This window comes from Nyctereutes procyonoides, unplaced genomic scaffold (assembly GCF_905146905.1).
Source record: "Nyctereutes procyonoides isolate TBG_1078 unplaced genomic scaffold, NYPRO_anot_genome, whole genome shotgun sequence".
In the NCBI taxonomy this organism is placed as follows: domain Eukaryota; kingdom Metazoa; phylum Chordata; class Mammalia; order Carnivora; family Canidae; genus Nyctereutes; species Nyctereutes procyonoides.
This window is the reverse complement of record NW_026575032.1, coordinates 11043714-11063602: the sequence shown is the minus strand read 5'-3', so window position 1 is coordinate 11063602 and position 19889 is coordinate 11043714. Positions and strand designations below refer to the sequence as shown.

Below are 19889 nucleotides of genomic sequence, written 5' to 3'. Positions count from 1 at the left end.
TCTCTTCAATCTTCCAGTATATCCCTTTAGTTTTTAATCTGAGTATTAACCAACTACAACATTATAATGAAAATATAAGCAAGCATGCTCATAAGTGCTCATCACTGACAAGTTTGAATAGACGTTTTCAAAATTATTCCTGATTTAAAAAATTACTTCCATTTCACTAAATGCATCATGTATACTCTTCATGGATCTTTGCTTACACATTAAAAAGAAAAAAAAAAGAAATATAGTTGTATTTGGGCATTGAAAAGAAACACAAATGACTTTTTTTTTAACATGTGTGCACACGCACTTTTGGGTAGAAGTTGGTTTCTTGCGATTTTTAATTTTAAATTTAACAACCAGAAGTATAGAGATGGGACGTTCTTGTGTATACAATGATCTCATTTGCATTATTAAGCATATTACCATTTTGTGATCATTTTATAAATGACAGTGGTAGCTTCATTAGGGTTTATTTTTAGAGCTCTACAAAAGTGACTAAATACACAGCTGCTTTTCTTAACATTAAATACACAGTATGTTCACTAAAGAGCTAAATGCATATTCAGCAAAAGAAAACTACTATCTCAATAATTACTTAAACATTCTGATTAAAAATAAGTTGTAGGTGTCAAGTTTTCAGCTTAATTACATAAGGGATATGCTTTTCAGTTTAGAAGATGAGAATATTTCCATTCCTGATGATAAATAATACAAGTATTAACAACTATCTCCGTGTGAATTTTCAGGGCAAAATGGTCAGGAAAGGTTTTGACTTGTTTATACTAACAAATTAACCATAAAATTGACTGCGTCCATTAAATCAAAACCTTGATATAATTTTAAAGATATTTGTGAGCCTAAGATAACATTAAACACTAAAAGTTAAAGTTCTATGAAGAACTAAGGAGAGTATAAGTAAGAACAGCAAAATACTTATATTTCTGCTTATTTTTCACCCAGGTCACACTTTATCCCAAACCCTAAATTTAGAGTGGTATGAGCTGGCTAAAACAGGAAAGAAAAAAAAAAAAAAGCTTTTAAAAAGTAATTTATTCTCCTATATCTAACTATTATGAAAACAAATCCATTTTCTTCTTAATTAAATAACATACGCATTCTTCGATTCCTCGCAACACGCGTAATGATTTTACATCACTAACGTGTGTAGACATGTAAACTAAACTTTAGGACCTTAGCATACAAATTTCATCATAGTAATAGACATTTCGATACTTTCCTTAAGTATATGTGCTCTCCTTGTATTTTATAACGTCAAAAAAGAAAGCGATACAATGGTTCATAGACAGAAGCAATTATTTGGTTCTGAAATGCTAAAATACTGTATCATGCGTGGGGTAAAGGTATTTCCAAGTAATTTGAAAAGCTGAATGCAATCTTTCATAAAACAGTTTAATCATCATTGCCATCACAATGTATGCATCCAATGGCAGATCTATTCCTTTATTCACAGAACACTCGTCTACTCTTATTATCAGTGTCTAGAGTAGTAGTCTTGTCCTCAATGCCTTCCATTCACGCCTTTCATATATACATTCATAAGAGCTGAAATATATGTTCTTCAAGTTTTTTTTCTTTCCTTTCAGTATTTTTTTTCTATTTCCCTCCCAGTCCATAAATCATAAAAAAAAAATGATACATCTGCAATCTGCCTCATTTTTGTTCCTAGCTTATGATTCCATGATTTTTTTTGGTACTAGAAGATGAAAGAAAGAAGACACCATGTACTTTGGATTTGATATACATGATTAAAGTCATCTTTTGACTGAGTTTTTATGAGTTGCATCCTTTTCACATATTAGTTTATGTGGTTTGACCAAACTATTGAATCATCACTGGTATTTATCCATTAACTAGAAGGAAAAGATAACTACAGAGAATAATAGGATAATTATGGCAGAGAATAATAGGATAATTTCATTACCAAGATCCTCAAAGGAAATACACTACAGAATCTCTAAGAATTTTTATTTTCACAGTGGTTGTGTAAAATAATCCACTTAAAGAATATGGTTCCTATATTGAAAGAGCTGAATACAATTTTTAATGTCTCCGTGTTAGAAGAACATATTTTACATAAATAAAGAATATTGCTTTATGTATATCTTTCCATCACATAGTTCCTCTGATTCTGATCAGAGACTCTACTCCATATGAACATATTACTGAATCGTGTTGAATAGTCAACGTCATAGCTGCACTGATTTCCCAACTTAGCCTAAGATGTGTAATGCCACTATGGAAAAAGGATTAATCGTGCGATAATGCTGGCATCAATAAAAAAAAAAAAAAACAAAAAAAACATGAAATCTCCCCGTGACTCCAGTGTCAAGAGATGTTTTTCTATCTCAATTAAGCCCTTCAAAACACAATGAAATCAAGTACGCAAGAGAGCAATATTCAAAGGGAATAAGAAGCGCATTTGAAACATGTTTCCCACATCAAAAGTGACGTTTGATTGTTGTCAACAACCATGTCCTGACACAGGAACCTGCCTTCCTGTTACGTATATTCATTTTTCCACAGCAAAGTGCTGCCTGCCTCCAAGAGTCACTTTTATCTTTGTTTCTGAAAACAACTGGAACTCTTCTATTCTTACTGGGAAGCCTGGCAGGTTGAACTTACTCCCTCAAAGGGAATACTTTGATAAGGCCTTTTATGTAATACTTACTCAAATATGGTGGTTTGTAAGGCGCTCGTGTATTAGACAGCAGTCCATCCAGCTCCTTCCTCTCCAGAGTGCTGTGAAGGGCCTTCTCTTTGCCAAAGGTGGAGAAAGACCTCTCTGCCCCAGGCTGGGCTTCTGGAGTTTCAAACACCTCGGTGTCTGGAACAGAGTCCATACCAGGAACATGCAGATTGCTGCGATAATCAGCAGCCTGGCGTCCATCGGCGGGGACAAAAGAAGGCATCCAGCACCGATCCGAGTGGCCCAGCGCTTTGCATTCCTCAGTGCAGTTGGAGAAGAGATCCATACCTGTAAGCAGAAAAAAGAGACGCTGCAGATACAGGACTCACCACCGTGAAAGATGACAGGGAGCCTACAAAGTGCTGGCTGAATGGGTTCTGCCAAATTCTTCTTGCCCTTAACCTCACAGGAACCAAAAATGTCTCTGTACTCTTTTCCAAAGAGTTAGACTCTTCTAGCAAAGAGGACCCTGAGGTCGACGTTTCTAAAATTCTCAGAGTACTGGAAAGAAATTCTGGCTCTAAATTATTTAAATAGCTAGGGAAAGGGGAGTAGAAAAGGAGTGAATACTTTTAAAGATCTCTGGTGAAATTCGTAACAGAGAAGAATGCAAGGCGTAAAGCTTCTCTGATCCACAATCTCTAATGATGATGAGGCATCCGACATTTTCTGTTTCTTAGAGACAAAAACAGCAGAACTATGTGACGTATAAACGATGATATTTAGATTATGGAATCTGGACATGAAACAAAAAGTGGAATTCAGCAGAAATACGGCACACATATTGACAAGCCAATAAATAACAGGAATGAAACATTTCAGGAGCGGCCAAGAGCATGCTTTCTTAGGTTCTCAGAAAATGACCCTAAAAGGTATATTTCATTGCCATTCTGGTAGCCCATATTACGACAAACCACTTATCGTTTACCACTGCAGACAAACCCAGAACAAATGACTATAATTAGTGAAACCAAGGTAATCAAGTGTAATGTGAGTCAGCTGCAGATACTATTGACAAATACCTTATTACTTGTTCTATATTGGAAAACACTTGTTCTAGTAGACCTAGAACTGTTTCCCTACTAATCTGAGAATTCTAAGATTTCAAATGACATCTTCAAGTTTCATGGTTTCCCACAGATTGACAAGACTATTCCATATTATCTGATTATGACTCAAAGTTCAGTTTCTTCAGCAAAGCGTAACGATTTTTGAGCATTATAGAATACTATTAGATATTCATTTTGATAACTATCCCTACCCAGAAAAACAAGTACATAAACCCAAATCACATTTTAATATTATTCTAAACATACTAACACATTTATTCTGCATGTTTTTAAACAGGATCAATTTAAAGTAATTCAAGCATGATTATTCTGTATAAAAGAAACACTCAAATGCAGGAGTATGAATTTCTTTTTTTTAATCCACAGACTAATATTTATTTAATGAACCCATTTGATTGTTTCTTCTTATAAATAGCATGAGCGATTTGAACTCTTGAGTCAGTTTTAGTTTATAAACCCCTGATGGCACTGCTTTACTTGTTTGTGTGTATATGTTAACATTTGTATGTATAAAATATGGAAGATATTTTTTCAGAGTATTAATCTTCTAGATTATCCACAAGTATTTTGGAGTTCAGAACAGTTAATTATGTAAATTACGTTTAAAGAAATAAAACGAAGCTTCTTATCATATATTAATCTCACTATATGACTTTTTTATTTTAAATTAAACTATGTATAATGCCGAGTCTGACTTTGATTATAATGTTCCATTGATAATTGTCATGCATAAGCCTCGAAATAAATTACTGATCAGTGAACTGTTGAGGAACTCAAACGTGAGCTGAAACCGGGATAAGGAACCAGACTAAGAAAGCATGTGAAACATGTCAATGCTTTTCTAGACACCAGAGTAGCTCAGTTTGTTATCCTATTTCTTCAAGGAGATATGTTGAAAGAAAAAGTGTAAGGGAAGGAAAATGTCCCTGATAAATATTGACATACTAGGTAGGTTAAAGCTATATGACCAGAAAAATGTATATTTTGAATACTGAGTGCTCCCTGTTTGCACTGTGTTAGAGAGAGAGAGAGAGAAAAAAAAGACTTTTTGGATAGATGGAACTGTTATTAAAAGTCAAACTATGATGAGCAGTTATTTGTTTGAAAATTAAATTCGTCATGTTAAATTTGAAGTTGGTGGAGTTAATCTAAATACTAAGATCGAACCGTATTATTAGACCCTGAAGAAGATGGGTATGTAATGTGAAATTTGGGATTAATGCAATTTTTCTTCACATGACTGAGGAATATCATTTTAAATATACTGCATGAGACCATTAATAATCTTTCACATCTTTTCAAGTACCTGTATCCAAGGCCTCTCATATTTTTAAATATGATCATCTCTCTTATAGAAAAAAATTAATAAACTAGTCTCTCGACATTATTAAGGTATTGTTTGATTATATTAGAAGGACTTTTAGTAGAGCGTTTTTTGTGCCCATTTTCTTCTCTGGAAATTAACAATTTTTTTGGGTTTCAGCTTCTTTAATTATTAGAGGCTAGTTAAAATGCCCTTAGATGATATAATCAAGTTCTCATGAGTTGAGAACCTGTACAGAAAATAGATCATGTGCATAACAAGAAAAATGAGAAACATGAAAAAGTTTTCTGTTGGAAGAACAATTTTACCTGACAGAAGGAAGAAAACACTTGTATATAATGTTCTTAGTAAATTTATGAATGAGTCCTTTTAAAGTGTGATCCCCATAGCAATAGTATACACAGCTTTATAAGACCGGAATGAAAGATAAGGGATCACAAATTGTGCATGAATGTATTTCACCAGCTTTACTGATAGAGCAAGTGTACCGATTTCTCATTAGGAAAATATCAGAGAAACAAAACAAAATTAAAAGAGAAAGAACAAATAGCACATCAATAAATTTCAAACCATTTGCCTTTTAGCGCTATAGTCTGAGAACCAGATAAATGTCCCCATTCCCATTCCTCACTTCAGGGAGTCACTGAAAGACAACCAGTATTTTATCTTTTTTCATTTATCACCAGTCCCATTAAATATATTATTTAATGACCAAATAAGCAGACGTGTATTTAAGTTTTGTTGTGATAAGTGACTACGCGATATACAGGAATGCCAGGTATCATAGGGCAGGCGACATATTAAAATGCATGCCTTCCACATTGCTCTTGGAATTTTTTAATAGCTCAAATTAAAGGCCCAAGAGAAAACTTAACTTGATCTTTAGTTTCTCCTATTCAAATGCCCTTACTATGGAACCTGCCAGATTTGTACAGCGGACAAATACAGGCCAAACCTCAGATTTGAAATCTTGAAAATTTTGAAGAAATATCTCAACATATACACATTATTTGAAATTTCTTCTCCTAGTTATTTATTTTTCCTACCTCTCAGAAATAATCTGTCCTACAAGGCATGACAGCTGACATGATAGACTGCCTGTTATGCAAGGATATATTTAGACAAATTTTAAAATCCATATTTTTTAACCAGCAAGTAAAACTTGTTCCTTAGAGGCAGTGATGCTATCACTGAGAAAAAACTGTGACTTCAAAAATATTATAACTGTACTCCATGTGTGCTATTTCCTGAAGAATGTAATAATATAGAGTTATATGTACGTTTCTTCCTCGTGCACCAAGGCTTCATAAAAAATGTTTAATTTTTCATAACATGATAAATTAATTTTAAAGAAAATCAATATTTCATTTTTTGAAGGTATTTCCAGTCCTCCTTTAACCACTTAACACAAAAAAATGGAGAGATATAAATTATAACCACAAAAGTTGCTATAATTTTTAGGAAAATATAGCTTGGAGGCAGGTATTTACCAACACGATTCACTCATGAAAAAATCAAAACATGTACATCAAAACTGCTCCCTACTTATCATTCAAAATGTTTATATTTTTCTCCATTTTCTCTAATATTTTATCATGTATTTTTTCCAATTGTAAATCTTTCTGTATCATCAATTTGTAGTTCATATTTTCACCAGAAATCTGAATAAGCTTTTGCAATCAGTCATGTAAAGTCACTTTATTTACAAGTGACTAATCTGCCTGTATCTAAATTCTTACTGGAGTTGTGAAAGGGAAATCTGTACTTGTGATAAATCAAACATTGTCTTGTTACTATTGCAGTAGTTGTGCAAACAGCTGAACACATTTCCTGATGTAGTTTATCCACTAATTTGAAGATACAATTCAAATCACTTTTTGGCATGTGTAGCCAAATTTTGACCATGTGTCATGTATCAATCTCAATAATTAGTCAAAAAATAAACACATTTAGAAGCTAAGCTTGTAACTGAAATTAAAATTTACAGGAAGGAGTGACTTGACAATTTTCAGGTAAACCATAACAAGTAAGATTAACAGAATCGTTTATTAGGGTTATCTTCTTTAATATATATCTTTTAAGAAGGCACAATTATTAAAAATGAATTGATAATTCTAATGGTATGCATACTGCAGATATTCAATAAACGAGGCAAAGGAAATTTTACAACTAACTATATCTCCTCAGACGTACCTGCAAGACCGTTAAAATGTTTAATAATAGGCAACTAAAATTTTTGTATCAGTATTGCAAATCAGAAAAAAAAATCTTTTACTCTAATCGTACAATAAAATTGAAACTATATTTCTTTTAGGTACACTTTGACTTTTTTTTTTTTTTTTTGGCTATTTAAGCTATATTAATCAGATTTTCCTCCTGTGATGGTTTATGCATAGATTTACCACATCTCCCTGGACTTCTGCCAAATGCAACCAATACATCAATAGTGCCCTGAAAAAAAACGGAAAGCACCTTGACAAGGCTATAGAAAGAAAATGCCAGAGAGCAGTGGTCAAGCCGAAGAATTTCACACATGGAGCCAGGTGCAGTAGAAAACTGAAAAAGCTTATGTGATTCTCTGTGCAGCTGCCTCCGTGTTTAAAGCCCTTCTATGAACAAGATTGGTGACTGCAAATGGCTTTAGAAAGGAGAAAAGCAAGGGGGGTAGGGGAGAAAGAACAAAAAAGAAAACTATTCATAGAAGAATAAACAGAAGGCATATCTAGATAAATAAATACAAAATAATGCTAACATCGAAAAAGAAACTGGGAATACATACAAAGGTAGGAAGATTAAACAGGTGAAGCACTAAAGCTCAACAGTGTATATAATGTCGCATGGAGTGAGGGACAGACTGAAGAAGAGAATTCAGAGTCTGTGTCTTTCCAGTATTATTTCTCCATGACAATCTGGTGTCCTCCCCCTAAAAACTGGCTGAGTAAGATTTGCTTATTAGTATGAACTTTTCCCATATCCTAAACCTGGAAATAGATGCTCTGTGAGTAATGTGTCTTACGTATTACAAAATGGGAAGATCATCAGTACCTGGCTTTCACAAGAAAATAAAACAGATGTACTTTTTCACCTGAAATAGGCTCATCTTTTAGGAAACCTTATCGCTACTTGCTGTAAAGTGGACAGTACGCAACATCAGTATGGACTGGGCAAAGTCATTAAGTCGATGCATTCCAGTTCTCTGCATTTAGGGTTTTATACTTATAAAAGAAAACACTTCAAAATCACTCTTACAATAAAATTAGACATAGTAAGTCTGATTGCAATTCAGCACACAAAGGTGAGATGACTTCTTAATACAAGAGTGTCATTACAATTCGAAAACAGCGATTATTGCACTCAGTATGTTGTGGCTGCCCTAGAACTGCCAACGCAATACCAAAATAAATCGTTAATTCTGTAATACTTTTCACGTTTAAGAAGGTAAAGATAGGGCAATTTTTTTTTTCTTTTTGCCACTGCTGAGGAAAAATATGAACTGCCTTGCTTTTTTAGAAAATGTCCTCCAGAACACAATTTGGCATTTAAGTTCTCCTTTTAATGCTTTGACATCTCAAATGATTTGAGAGAAACATTACCAAAATGGCAACACTGAGTCCCTGTGAAATAAAGTAGCTACTGGGAAGGCTCATTGATAAGACTCTATTCCCATCCATCTTCCAAATTTAGCACTTTTTTGCAGATGTTTATTCGTTTCTCTTTCTTTTTGGTTAGGTTATTATAGCTCATTATGTCTGAGGGAACTAAACTAATTGAAATGTTCATTGAGACTGGAGTGCTACAGAAAAAAACAAAGCAGAGGGAGGGTGGGGGAGTGGGAAAAGAATAAAATGCACCCAAGGAAACACGAAGCAGATACTCTGTTTTAATATTAAGCATTTTGTTTGAGAAGTTTAAAAAGGCTAACTCAAATTAGAACCCCTGAAGAAAAGGAACAGGATCGAGCAATTCTGAATGTGCAGCTTTTTAAAGGTAACAATAAATCATATGCCATATATAGGCCAAAAATGAAAGGGACTTTGTACTCAAATATAAACTTCTGGCAAGTTCTGGTTTGTTGTCAGGTTCCCAGACACTAAATAGATGCTCTGTTCAGTTAGCGTGAAGGCCCGCAAGGGGCAGGGACCTCCGGGGATTCTTGGCAGTTCTCAAGTCTCATTAGGTCTGCATATTAATGACTTGCAGCAATATAAAGAGACCCTTGAGCAGCCTTTTTACTCCCCCCTCCTGACTGTGTTTCCCAAGGCTAAGGCAGCCTCAGACACAGCACACTTTAGCCAAGTGAGAGGCTTGCAGTAACCACGGCTGCCAGGCGACCGTGGGGCGGGTACTGCCCTTTGACACACTGCCTCAGCACCCTTCAGAGGTCCACCAAGTGTGCTAAGGAATGCGTGCTCTCTAGGACTGATGTCACCTCGAAAATGAGGACTCTTCCACTCTGGGGTTACATCATTAACCAAAATGAAGCTCAAAAGCGAGGGAACAGAGTTGAGTTTGGAGATGGCCCAGTGACGGATGTTTTTATAAGTCACAAGAGTTAATTCGCCTTTCCATTTCTCTCCGTGTCACAGAGACACAAGACTCAATCAGAAAAGAAAAAGTTCAAAAAAAAAAAAAAAAAAAAGATCAACCAGCCCCCTTCGCCCCCTTCTCGGTTGAAATGCCAATGACGTGGAAAGAAAATCCAACCGTTATGAAATCATTTTCAGTATCATAAGGCATATATTTTATTTTTCAAAGTGTTTTTCTTTAAGAATTAGGAAATTGAGTTATCAGCACCCTATAAAACTTCACGGTTAAATCCATAGAGGAAAAAAGTAAACTAAAATAAATAAGCAATGTAAAAATCTATGTATCACATTGCAACCCTATCGGCAGGCATCATTAACCTCACATACGAATAAGCACGGGGTTCAAATTTTGACAGGTCATGGGCCGCAAGGAAAATATGAGGAAGCCTCGGATGCTTGAGAAAATACACATTATCCAATATTTACTAATGGACCGAAGCCTACCAACCCAGCATTGGAGATCCTGCTGTCAGCCTGTTCATGACTTTTAATCACCATTCCTTCTCTCATTCAATACTCAGTGGCTTGCAAAATGCATTGCTCTCGAAAGGGAAGAAATCTGGATTCTAGTTCCCAATCATCCACTTATTCTCTGTGACTTTGTGCAGGTCAATCAATTTCATTCATCTTCAGTTACCTCATCCATAAACAAGTCTAATAATACCTTCATTGACTGAAGACTGAGGCCTGGACCAGGTGAGAAATCTATAGGTTTTTGAATTTCAATATAGTTGCATGAAAGAACATCACATAAGGAACAAATAAGCTCATGTTCTAACGTATTTCACAGTAAGTCTCTAACTGTACCCAAAGGGGCATTTTTAGAATCCTCTTTGACTACGTAATTATCAACATAGAATGACACCATATTCCTGGTGTGGACTTACCAACATTAACCCTACAAAAAAATACCTAGGACATCACTCTTTCTAGATTGACTTTGAAAACAACAACAACAACAGCAGCAGCAGCAAACTATAAAAGTCAGCATTGCCCTTTGAGCACACTTACCAGCTGACTGGCCGCGGTTGGTGGCATCATGATCACTATCTCCCTGTTCACTGTCTCCATGACCACTGTCCTTAGAGCTTACTATGTCGGCTTCCTGGAATGCAGAACTAGAAGTACAAAAACGTGAATATTAGAATAAAAAAAGGTGAAGAAACACAGAAAACATTCTTCTGCCACCACATGGTCACCAATGGAGCTGCAGATTCACAGACCTCTCACAGTGGCCTTTATTTCTGCAGAAAAGCTAGTTTTCATCACCTTACAGCCTAACTCTTTACAACTGAGCAAAGAAGTCAGTAGGAGCCTTTAAGGCACGTCACGTTTAGTCATTATTCTGTGAGGAGAGCCACGCGTATGTTTATATCATTGTCATAAAATATAGAGTATTTAGTATATAGTATATAGTATAGAGTATATAGACCCTTGGAACAGGGAGGCTATCAGAAGTAGTGTAAAGAGTATAAATTGATAAAATATTCAAATATATTCAGTAAGTTGTATATAGATGAAAGACACCCATATTTCTAATGTATTGTCCAGGAACCCCAACATAAACAGTATTTATGGTCTGCCCTAGCTGGAGATGCTTTCATACATCTTCTATTCTAATATTGGATGATACGTCTAATTTCTAACTTTAATAGGTAGTAAACTTGTCCATACACCAAGCTAGGGGGGATAAAAAAAGAGTCCATACCTGTTAACTCGGCGAGGTCTGTCAACTAGATAGCTGAGCTCTGCTCGCTGGTGTTTAGTCTAGAAAGAAAATAAATAAATCAAGAGCATTTGAATGCTAAGGGCTTAACTAGCAGTCCTCTTCGGAGGTTAGGAATTGAGTCTAGTTTAGGTAATTGTGTACGGTTTTATGCATTTGCAAGCTGCCCTAAGGCCTCAGCCTAGTGACTGCTGGGTAAGGGGAGGGAGATATCCAGAGACACCTCGGTCTAGATTTTCAGTAAAGGGGTAAAAAAAAAAAAAAAAAAAATTGCAAAAATAAAAAGCCAATTTTAAACGTGTGTGTGTGTGTGTGTGTGTGTGTGTGTTTAAGGAGAGAATGCAAATGACCTCATAGCTAGGGCTCATAAACTACTGTCCCTAACAGAGTCAACCTAGGTATACTCTGCAGTCTTTCCTTCAGTGGCCTAAAAAAGTGTTTAGGTGCATACTGGTTGACACAAGAAAAAACAGCACGCTCAATAAGCAAAAAGTTTGGATATTTTATGGAATTATTTTGTTGTTTATTTTCAAAATGTGCTTAAGATACAAATGAGCTGTACAAATATTCATGAAAGTCAGTTAATAATCTCTAAGACTCAAATAAATAAAATAACCTGCCGAGAAAGGAATTCATCATCCACACTCCCCCCCCCCCCGACCCCCATACCTTTCCCCCTCCAAAACGCCCTGTGCACTCTCCTCCCCAGCGTCCACCGTCCACCATCCACACACCTCTTCTGGCCCCAACTCTCTTGTACACAAATCACCTGTGTTCTCCCCCTCCCTCCCTCCCTCCCTCCCTCCCTCCCTCCCTCCCTCCCTCCTTCCAACTTTGCCACTTCCCCATCTTTTAAAAAGAGATCAGAATCGACAAGCCAAATTCTTCGAGGAAGAAAGCCAACAGCAGCGATTTACCCAGAACAGTGGCAAAAGGTGAGGATCAGCTAGAAGGTATATATATATATATATATATATTTAAGGTCACAATTGTTTAAGCCTTCCGTTAGTTAGTTTACGCTTACAGGGGTCTGTGCCAAAGCAACTTCATTCAAATTCACACTGTGTGGGCGTTGGGCTTCCAGGGCGGCTGTAAATGCTGTCCAGAGCAGAACGGAAGCCTTTTCTGCAACCCGAGGTCGGAGGACAAGGATCTGATAACTTATTCACTAAAACATGCATTCGAGTTTAGACAGCTGTGCAAAGTCAAACGATCTACAGCTTACTGTTACACGCGACTCAAAGCATCGATAAACAAAGCGAACAGAATTAACTTTATTAGTGCCTGGGACAAACGCAAAGAGCGGGAAGACCTTTGCCAAGGGCCCGAAAGTCCCTCCATCCGCATTTCCCTCGCTCCCCCCCTCCACCCCCTGCCTCCCGCGCACTTTTCCCTCCAACTTTCAGATTTCTTTCTTTTTTTTTTTTTTTTTTTTTTTTTTTTTTGAGAAGGGGTTAGGACTTTAAAGGAAGGATGCCAGAGGGAAGAGGGAAGGTCCAAGGTGGCAAAGCACCAAGGGAGGGAGGGGGGAGGGGGAAGGGGAGGGAATGAAAAGTCAATGTGGAGGGAGGGGTGGAGCGCAGGAGATCAGGGACGACACCAAGTTTAGGTTACAGACGAAGGGGTGGGGGACAGCCTCCCCCCCGCCCCCCGCCCCCCCCACAGAGATACAAATAAGTGAGTATCCTAAGCATAAATACACAGTGCACCAGAGATACAAGGGCCGGGCTAGAGGAGGCTTTCGGATGGAGGAGATGAGAGATGGTGGTCCTTTCGCTTCAGCCTTACCTCGTTGGACAAAATGCTCCCGTTGGAGATGATGTCGGGCTGCTGGTCTGTGTAGCCGGTGACGATGGCCCCACAGGGGTTGTGCTCAGTGTCCGCGCTCCGCGAGGGGCTGCAGGGCTTCAGGAACATCAGGTCGGTCTTGGCGGACTCGGGGGTCAAGCAGACCTGGTAGCAGTAGTTCTGGGTGTGGTGGTGGGAGCCGAAGCCCCCCGCCTCCTCCACGGGCACCTGCGCCGGGTTGCTGGGGACGTTGGAGCTCTGCACCAGCATGATGTCCGACTTGCTGAGTTTCTTCTTGCGCGCCCGGGCCTGGCGGCCGCAGCAGGCGGAGCCGCCGCCGCCGCAGCAGCAGCAGCAGAGGCAGCAGTCGCTGGCCAGGCACGTGTAGATGTTGAGCTTCTTCTCTTTCTGGCAACGCACGGCGAGCACGATCATGGCCAGCAGGAACACGAAGGACACGGAGCCCAGCGCGATGATGAGGATGAGGGTGAGGTCCAGCGAGGTGTCCGCGCCGCCGGAGCGGCTGGGGCGCTGGTGCTCCCCGGGGCCCCCGCCGCCGCCCCCGCCCCCGCCGGGGGGCTCCACGGCGCCGTCCACCAGCTGCACCACGAGCGTGGCCGTGGACGACAGGGGCGGCTGCCCGTGGTCGCGCACCTCGATCACCAGCTCGTAGGGCCGCTGGGGGTCGCGCTTGGCCGGCACGCGGCGCGCGGTGCGGAGCTCCCCGGTGCGCCAGTCCATGCGGAACAGGTTCATGTCGTTGCCCCGCACGATGCTGTAGGTGAGCCGGGCGTTCTCGCCGTCGTCCGCGTCCACCGCGGCCACGCGGGTCAGCAGGTAGCCCGGCTCCGCCGACCGCGGCAGCGCCTCGCGCGCGGGGGTCCCGTTGCGCCCGGGCAGGGGCGCCACGATGGCAGGTGCGTTGTCGTTCTGGTCCACGATGAGGATGTTGACCGTGGCGTTCCCGGCCAGGGCCTGCGGGCTGCCCGCGTCCCGCGCCTCCACCTGGAAGCTGAAGTCCTTGAGCTGCTCGTAGTCGAAGGAGCGCAGCGCGTACAGGTAGCCGTTCTCGGAGTTGATGGACACGTAGGTGAAGACGCTCATGCCCTGGATCTGGCACTCGAGGATGGAGTAGGCGAGCTGGGCGTTGGCGCCCTCGTCGCGGTCCGTGGCGCTCACGGCGTAGATGTAGGCGCCGGGCACGTTGTTCTCGGTCACATACACGTCGTAGACCGGCTGGCTGAACCGCGGGGCGTTGTCGTTCACGTCCGCCACCTGCACCTGGATGGACTTGCTGGTGGAGAGCGCCGGCTCGCCCCGGTCCCGCGCCACCACCGTCAGGGTGTAGGAGTCCCCGGCCTCGCGGTCCAGCGGGGCCTCGGTCACGATCGTGTAGTAGTTCTTGAAGGAGGACTTGAGGCGGAACGGCACGTCCCCCAGCAGCTCGCACTGCACCTGCCCGTTCTCCTCCGAGTCGCGGTCGGTCACGCTGAACAGGGCCACCACCGTGCCGGGCGCCGCGCCCTCGCTCACCGCCTCCTTCACGGTGCTGAAGCTGATCTCGGGCGCGTTGTCGTTGGCATCCAGGACCCGCACCAGCACCTTGCAGTGCGCGGGCACGGCGTTGGGGCCCAGGTCCTTGGCCTGCACGTACACCTGGTACACCGGGCTCTCCTCGTAGTCCAGCTCGCCGCTCACCTCCAGCCGCCCGGTGCGCGGGGACAGTCCGAAGAGCTCCCGCGCCCGGGGCGAGATGTGGCTGCTGAAGGAATACACCACCTCGCCGTTCTGTCCCTCGTCTGGGTCTGTGGCGTTGAGCTGGATCACGAGCGTGCCCGGCGGCGAGTTCTCCGGCAGGGACACAGTGTAGACGGGTTGGTCGAAGGCGGGCACGTTGTCGTTGGAGTCCAGCACTCGGATGGTGAGTAGGGCAGTGCCGGTGCGCTGCTGTTGGGGGGGCAGGCCCCCTCCCCCTCCTCCTCCTTCTCCTCCTCCTCCTCCTCCGCCTCCCCCTCCTCCTCCTCCCCCGTCCACCGCGGTCAGCACGTAGCGGTGCACCGCTTGCTGCTCGCGGTCCAGCGGCTTCTCCAGCACCAGCTCCGCGAACCGGTTGCCATCCCCCTGGGTCTGCACGTCCAGCGAGAAGTAGCTGTTGGGGGTGATCTCGTAGTCGCGCAACGAGTTGGTGCCCACGTCTGGGTCGAACGCGCTCTCCAGGGGGAAGCGGGTGCCCGGCGTGGCGCTCTCCGAGATCTCCACCGTCAGGTCCGGCTCCGGGAAGGAGGGGGGGTTGTCGTTGATGTCCAGCACTTCGATCTCCACCCGGAACAGCTCGAGGGGGTTCTCCAGGAAGACCTCCAGGTGCAGGACGCAGGAGGGGCTCTGCTTGCAGATCTGCTCGCGGTCAATCTTCTCGTTCACGTACAGCACCCCGGTCTCCAGGTTGAGGTCCAAGTAAGGGGTCCGCGAGTTGGGCACCGTTTGAAACCTGCGAGCTGAAAGTTTTGTAATGTCCAAGCCCAGATCTTCAGCGATATTCCCCACGAAAGTGCCATGTTCCTGCTCCTCCTGCACTGTGTAGTGAAGCTGGGAAAAGACTCCTTCCACCATCCAGAGCAAGGCAAAGAATAATAGCACAATCATCTCCAAAGGGAAAGGAAGCAGCTTCCCGCAGCCAGTCAGCCACCCAATCACCTCCCCCACCACCACGGAAAAAGAAAAAAAAAAATCTAAAAAAAAAAAAAAATACAAATAAAAGTGCCCTGTGTGTGTGTGTGTGTGTGTGTGTGTGTATGGGAGGAGGGGGGGTGTTCCTGTGGCTTTTCTGTCCTTAAAAAATCTTATTCCTTTTGCTTCATTTTAGGGCTTCCCCCAATTCAGCCTCATTTTTCAATCTTAGCGCAGGAAGGGTGACAGGCGTCCCCTTTCCTCATCTGTAATCTTCCCACTGACCAATTAATAAAATAATAATACAATAGTCAGCGTCCTTTATTCCGACAGTCTTGGCGCAACGCGGCGCTGGCAAATCCCAAGGAGGAAATTTCGATATTTCAAGACTGTCCTCGGTTTGTCTTCTTGCTGATGGGAGGAGAAGAAGGAGGAGGAGGAAAAGGAGGAGGAGGAGGAGGAGGAGAGGGAGAAGGAGGAGGAGGAGGAGGAGGTGGAGGAGGAGGAGGAGGAGGAAGATGAAGAGGAAGAGGAGAAGGAAGAGGAGATGCAGCCGGCACCGCTGAACATGCCTCAATGTCAACGGCTGGCAAATGCAAAAGGGCTTAAAAACAGCGAGAGAATTTTGTGCCGGAAAAACACAGAACGGCTCTGCAGCATAAAACTTTCATTCTCTTCATTTCTCCGGATGCATGTTCTTCTTGGCATTTTCCTCCTCTTTTCGCTCTATTGGTACGTTTTGGCTTTCAGAGTTTTGCCCCTCTCTGCGCTCCTCTCCAGCATCCTTTGCCTCTCTCTAAGAGTGATGAGCAGTTTCTTTCCTGCTGTTTTCTTCCCAAGCCTCTTTCTCTCTAACCTGTCTCCTCCTCTCCCTCTCTCTCCCTCTCTCTCCCTCTCTCTCTCTCTCTCTCTCTCTTCCTTCCAGTCCTTTCCCTCCTCCGGCTTCAGCCCCAGAGCCTGTGATCTCGGCTGGCAGTTTCTGAGCTCCGAGCGCTCCGCTTTTCTGTTTTTGCGCAGCGCCCTCGATCTGCCAACCAATCGCGGAGGAGCACCACCCACCGGGCCGCCGCCAATTGGCCAGCCCGGCTGTCAGGCAGGCGCGTCACTCGGCAGCCGGGAGGGGGCGGGACGCAACCCGGGCCGGGGCGGGAGGCCGGGGTGAGTGTGAGTGTGAGAGCGAGAACAGCCCGGCAGGTCCCGAGGCGCGGGCTGGGGACTGTGCCGCGGAAAGTTCCCAGTCCCCAGCCGCAGGTAAACGGAGAGGGAATAGACAGAGGCTCCCCCGTTTGCATCAGCAAATGCGAGAACATAATAGCAACAGCAGCGGCATCCTCTCTCCGGAGCGGGGTTTCCAATGACGCTAACATTCTTTTTCCTTTAAGGTATTTTCCTTTACTACCGATCGTGGAAATAAATCACGGGGAAGGGGGAAAGTTGCAGAGAGGCCACTAACTGCCTGCAAGGGGTTACCTGATTAAGGGACTCTGGCAGCGATGGGTTGGACATCCTTTTTTTTTTTTCTCTCTCTCTTTCTCTTTTTTTCTTTTTTAAGGGATATAAGGTGGATTGTGTAAAACTAAGCGTGAGGGTGAAGCGGTGGGAGCGTGGGGCGGAGGTGGGTCCTGAGAAGCCGAGGGGTTCACGCCAGATGTGGGCCGGCAGCTGCGATGGAGGTGCGGACGCGTTGGACTTGCTCAGTGTCTGTGCACACACGCTCTTACCAAATAGATCAATTCCCTGGGGGGGGGGGCTAGTTGGAGCTGCGAGCGCCCCGATCAATGACCGGCTCGCAGGCAGCCGAGCATCGCTGGGCGCTGCAAGGCGCCCCGGATGTCCCTGCGCCTCGCCCGGCCGAGTGCAGCGCTGCAAGGCGCTCTCAGGCTATTTTCTGCTTTTTTTTTTTTTTTTTTTGACATTTGGAGATCCCTCTCCCGCTCCACCCCCCCCTACAAAACCGGGGCGCTCTCAGGTTATTTTCTGCTTCCCCCCCCCCCTGACATTTGGAGATCCCTCTCCCCGCCCCTCCTCCTCCCCTACAAAACCGGGAGGGCTATTTTCTGCTTTTTTTCTTTTCTTTTTTTTTTCTTTTTCTGACATTTGGAGATCCCTCTCTCCACCCCACCCCCACCCCGAGTAAACCGGGGCGCCCGTGGGTCGTTGCCCAGTTTGAGGCAAGACCGCTGGAGGAGAGCGGCTGCACCGCTGAGAACTCGCGCAGGGGTGAGCGTGAGTGGGCGGGCAGGGGCGCGGGTCTGTGCCGCTGCGGCTCTCGGCGAAGGCGCTTGCACACCTAAGGGTGCCCGCATCCATCCTCCTGGGCCCGGCGCACAGGTCTGTGCCAGCCCCCACGGAGCCCCGCAGCGCGCGCGCACACACACACACACACACACACACACACACACACACACACGCTGATCTCCAAGGATGCGCTTGGCCAGCTCTCGGGGCCCACTGCCTGCCTCCCCGACGCGGGGGCAGATGCATCCCGTTCTCCTGAAGTTAAAATACAGCGCGAACTCTTTAATGTTAGAGACGGAGATGATTGTCAATTATCCAAGAAAAAAAAAAGCATTTTTAAAGCATATGTATATATTAGTTTTTAATACTCATTAATGGGCTGCTGGGGGTTGTTTGTTTATCCCCTAAAGCTGCCCCCCCCCCTTGTTCAGTGTTCATCTTATACCACAGTACAGAACGGTCCCCTGCGGCTTCCCGCTAATGGATGACCCGAGAGTGACACCGCCACAACCTGCGAGGAAAGGAGAGCCCCTTCCCCGCCCCGAGGTACGTCGGCCTGTGTCCGCGGCGGGGGCGTCAGGAGAGCGCGTGTCCACGCGCGGGACTGCAGAGCGAGGCAGGGCTCCGTGCGCCCCGCGAGCGCGCGTCCGGGGCCGGGGCGCCCCACCCCCACCCCCACCCCCCCACCCCCCCCAGGCTCCTTCATGGACACGGGGCCCGCCTTGGAGCGGTCAGAGGGAGAGATGCCTGCAAAAATGGCTAATCCTTTCTCAGCTGCAGCAAATTGCCCAACAGAAAACCGCTGCAGTTGCAATGATTTCAGCCTCGCGTCTGCTGCCGAGAAGGGGGCGGCAGTTTACAAAAAGGACCTGTGGATCAATGCAAAGGAGATCATACTGTATCTGAATATTAATAACGGCAGGCATTGCATCCCTACTTCTCCCTCCGCCCCCCCCACCCCCCCTTTTTTTTCTCTCAGATCTGCGGGATTGAAATGAAAAATCTTGAGCTCTTCCAGCTGACTCATCAGAATCCTGGAGCATTTTTTTTTTTTTTTTTGTAAATGACGGTAATGTTCTAATGTTTTTTTTTTTTTTCTCCTTTATACGTTTGGAAACACTTGTGTGTGCGCGCGTGTGCACGCGTGTTTGCGTGTGAGAGACGCGGGGGCTGAATGACAATGCAGATCCGGAACCCGGGGGAGGGGGTTGGTGCGGTCGGAAGGCACGTGAAGTTTGAGCCGACTTGGGGCGGTTCGCTGGGAGCCGTGGAGCTTCCAGAGGCTGGGGACGAGGGCGTGGAGAGATGGCCAGATTGGCCTGTAAATAATCACTACATCCACTGTAACACTGGAGCTGCTGCTTTTTTTTTTTTTTTTTTTTTTTTTTTTGGGGGGTCCAGTCGTGCTGGAGCCGGGGACGCTCTCTGCAAATGCAAACGTGGGTTGCAGGCGTCTCCTAGCGGCGGCAGCGGCATAGGGCAAGGCGGAGAAGGCTCCAGCTTTCCCTCAGCTGGGTTCGCCTGTTGGGGGCTCTGCAGCCTTTCCTGGGTCGCCCAGGCCTGTGTCCGCGCCGCCCACGCCGGCCGGGGGGGGGCCCCCGGGGTCTCGCGTCCCTGGCTTCTGGCCCCTGCGGCTGCCCGGGACCCTCGGGGTGAGACGAGGTCCTCTGCCCGGGGAGCAGCCCCGAGCCCCGAGCCCGGATCCCGGCCCCCTCCCCTAGCGAGCTGCAGCCAGGGCAGCCAGAGCCTTCCGTTCAGGGCAGTCACAGCCGCCTCTGCCACCTTACCCTGG

At 44.7% G+C, this 19889-nt stretch overlaps 1 protein-coding gene across 3 annotated transcripts in view; it reads right to left on the bottom strand.

Moving 5' to 3' along the window:
• Nucleotides 1–16817, bottom strand: part of PCDH10 (protocadherin 10) — a 61083-nt gene extending 44266 nt beyond the window's left edge. For all 3 annotated transcript variants that reach the window (XM_055316936.1, XM_055316938.1, XM_055316937.1), the window contains exons 1-4: nucleotides 13193–16817; nucleotides 11387–11445; nucleotides 10690–10796; nucleotides 2681–2986 (exon numbers count right to left, since the gene is read on the bottom strand). In XM_055316936.1, coding sequence (XP_055172911.1) covers nucleotides 2681–2986; nucleotides 10690–10796; nucleotides 11387–11445; nucleotides 13193–15835 — 3115 coding nt within the window. In that variant the 5' untranslated portion in view covers nucleotides 15836–16817. The remainder of the gene's footprint in view (nucleotides 1–2680; nucleotides 2987–10689; nucleotides 10797–11386; nucleotides 11446–13192) is intronic.
• Between the last annotated feature and the right edge of the window lie 3072 nt (nucleotides 16818–19889).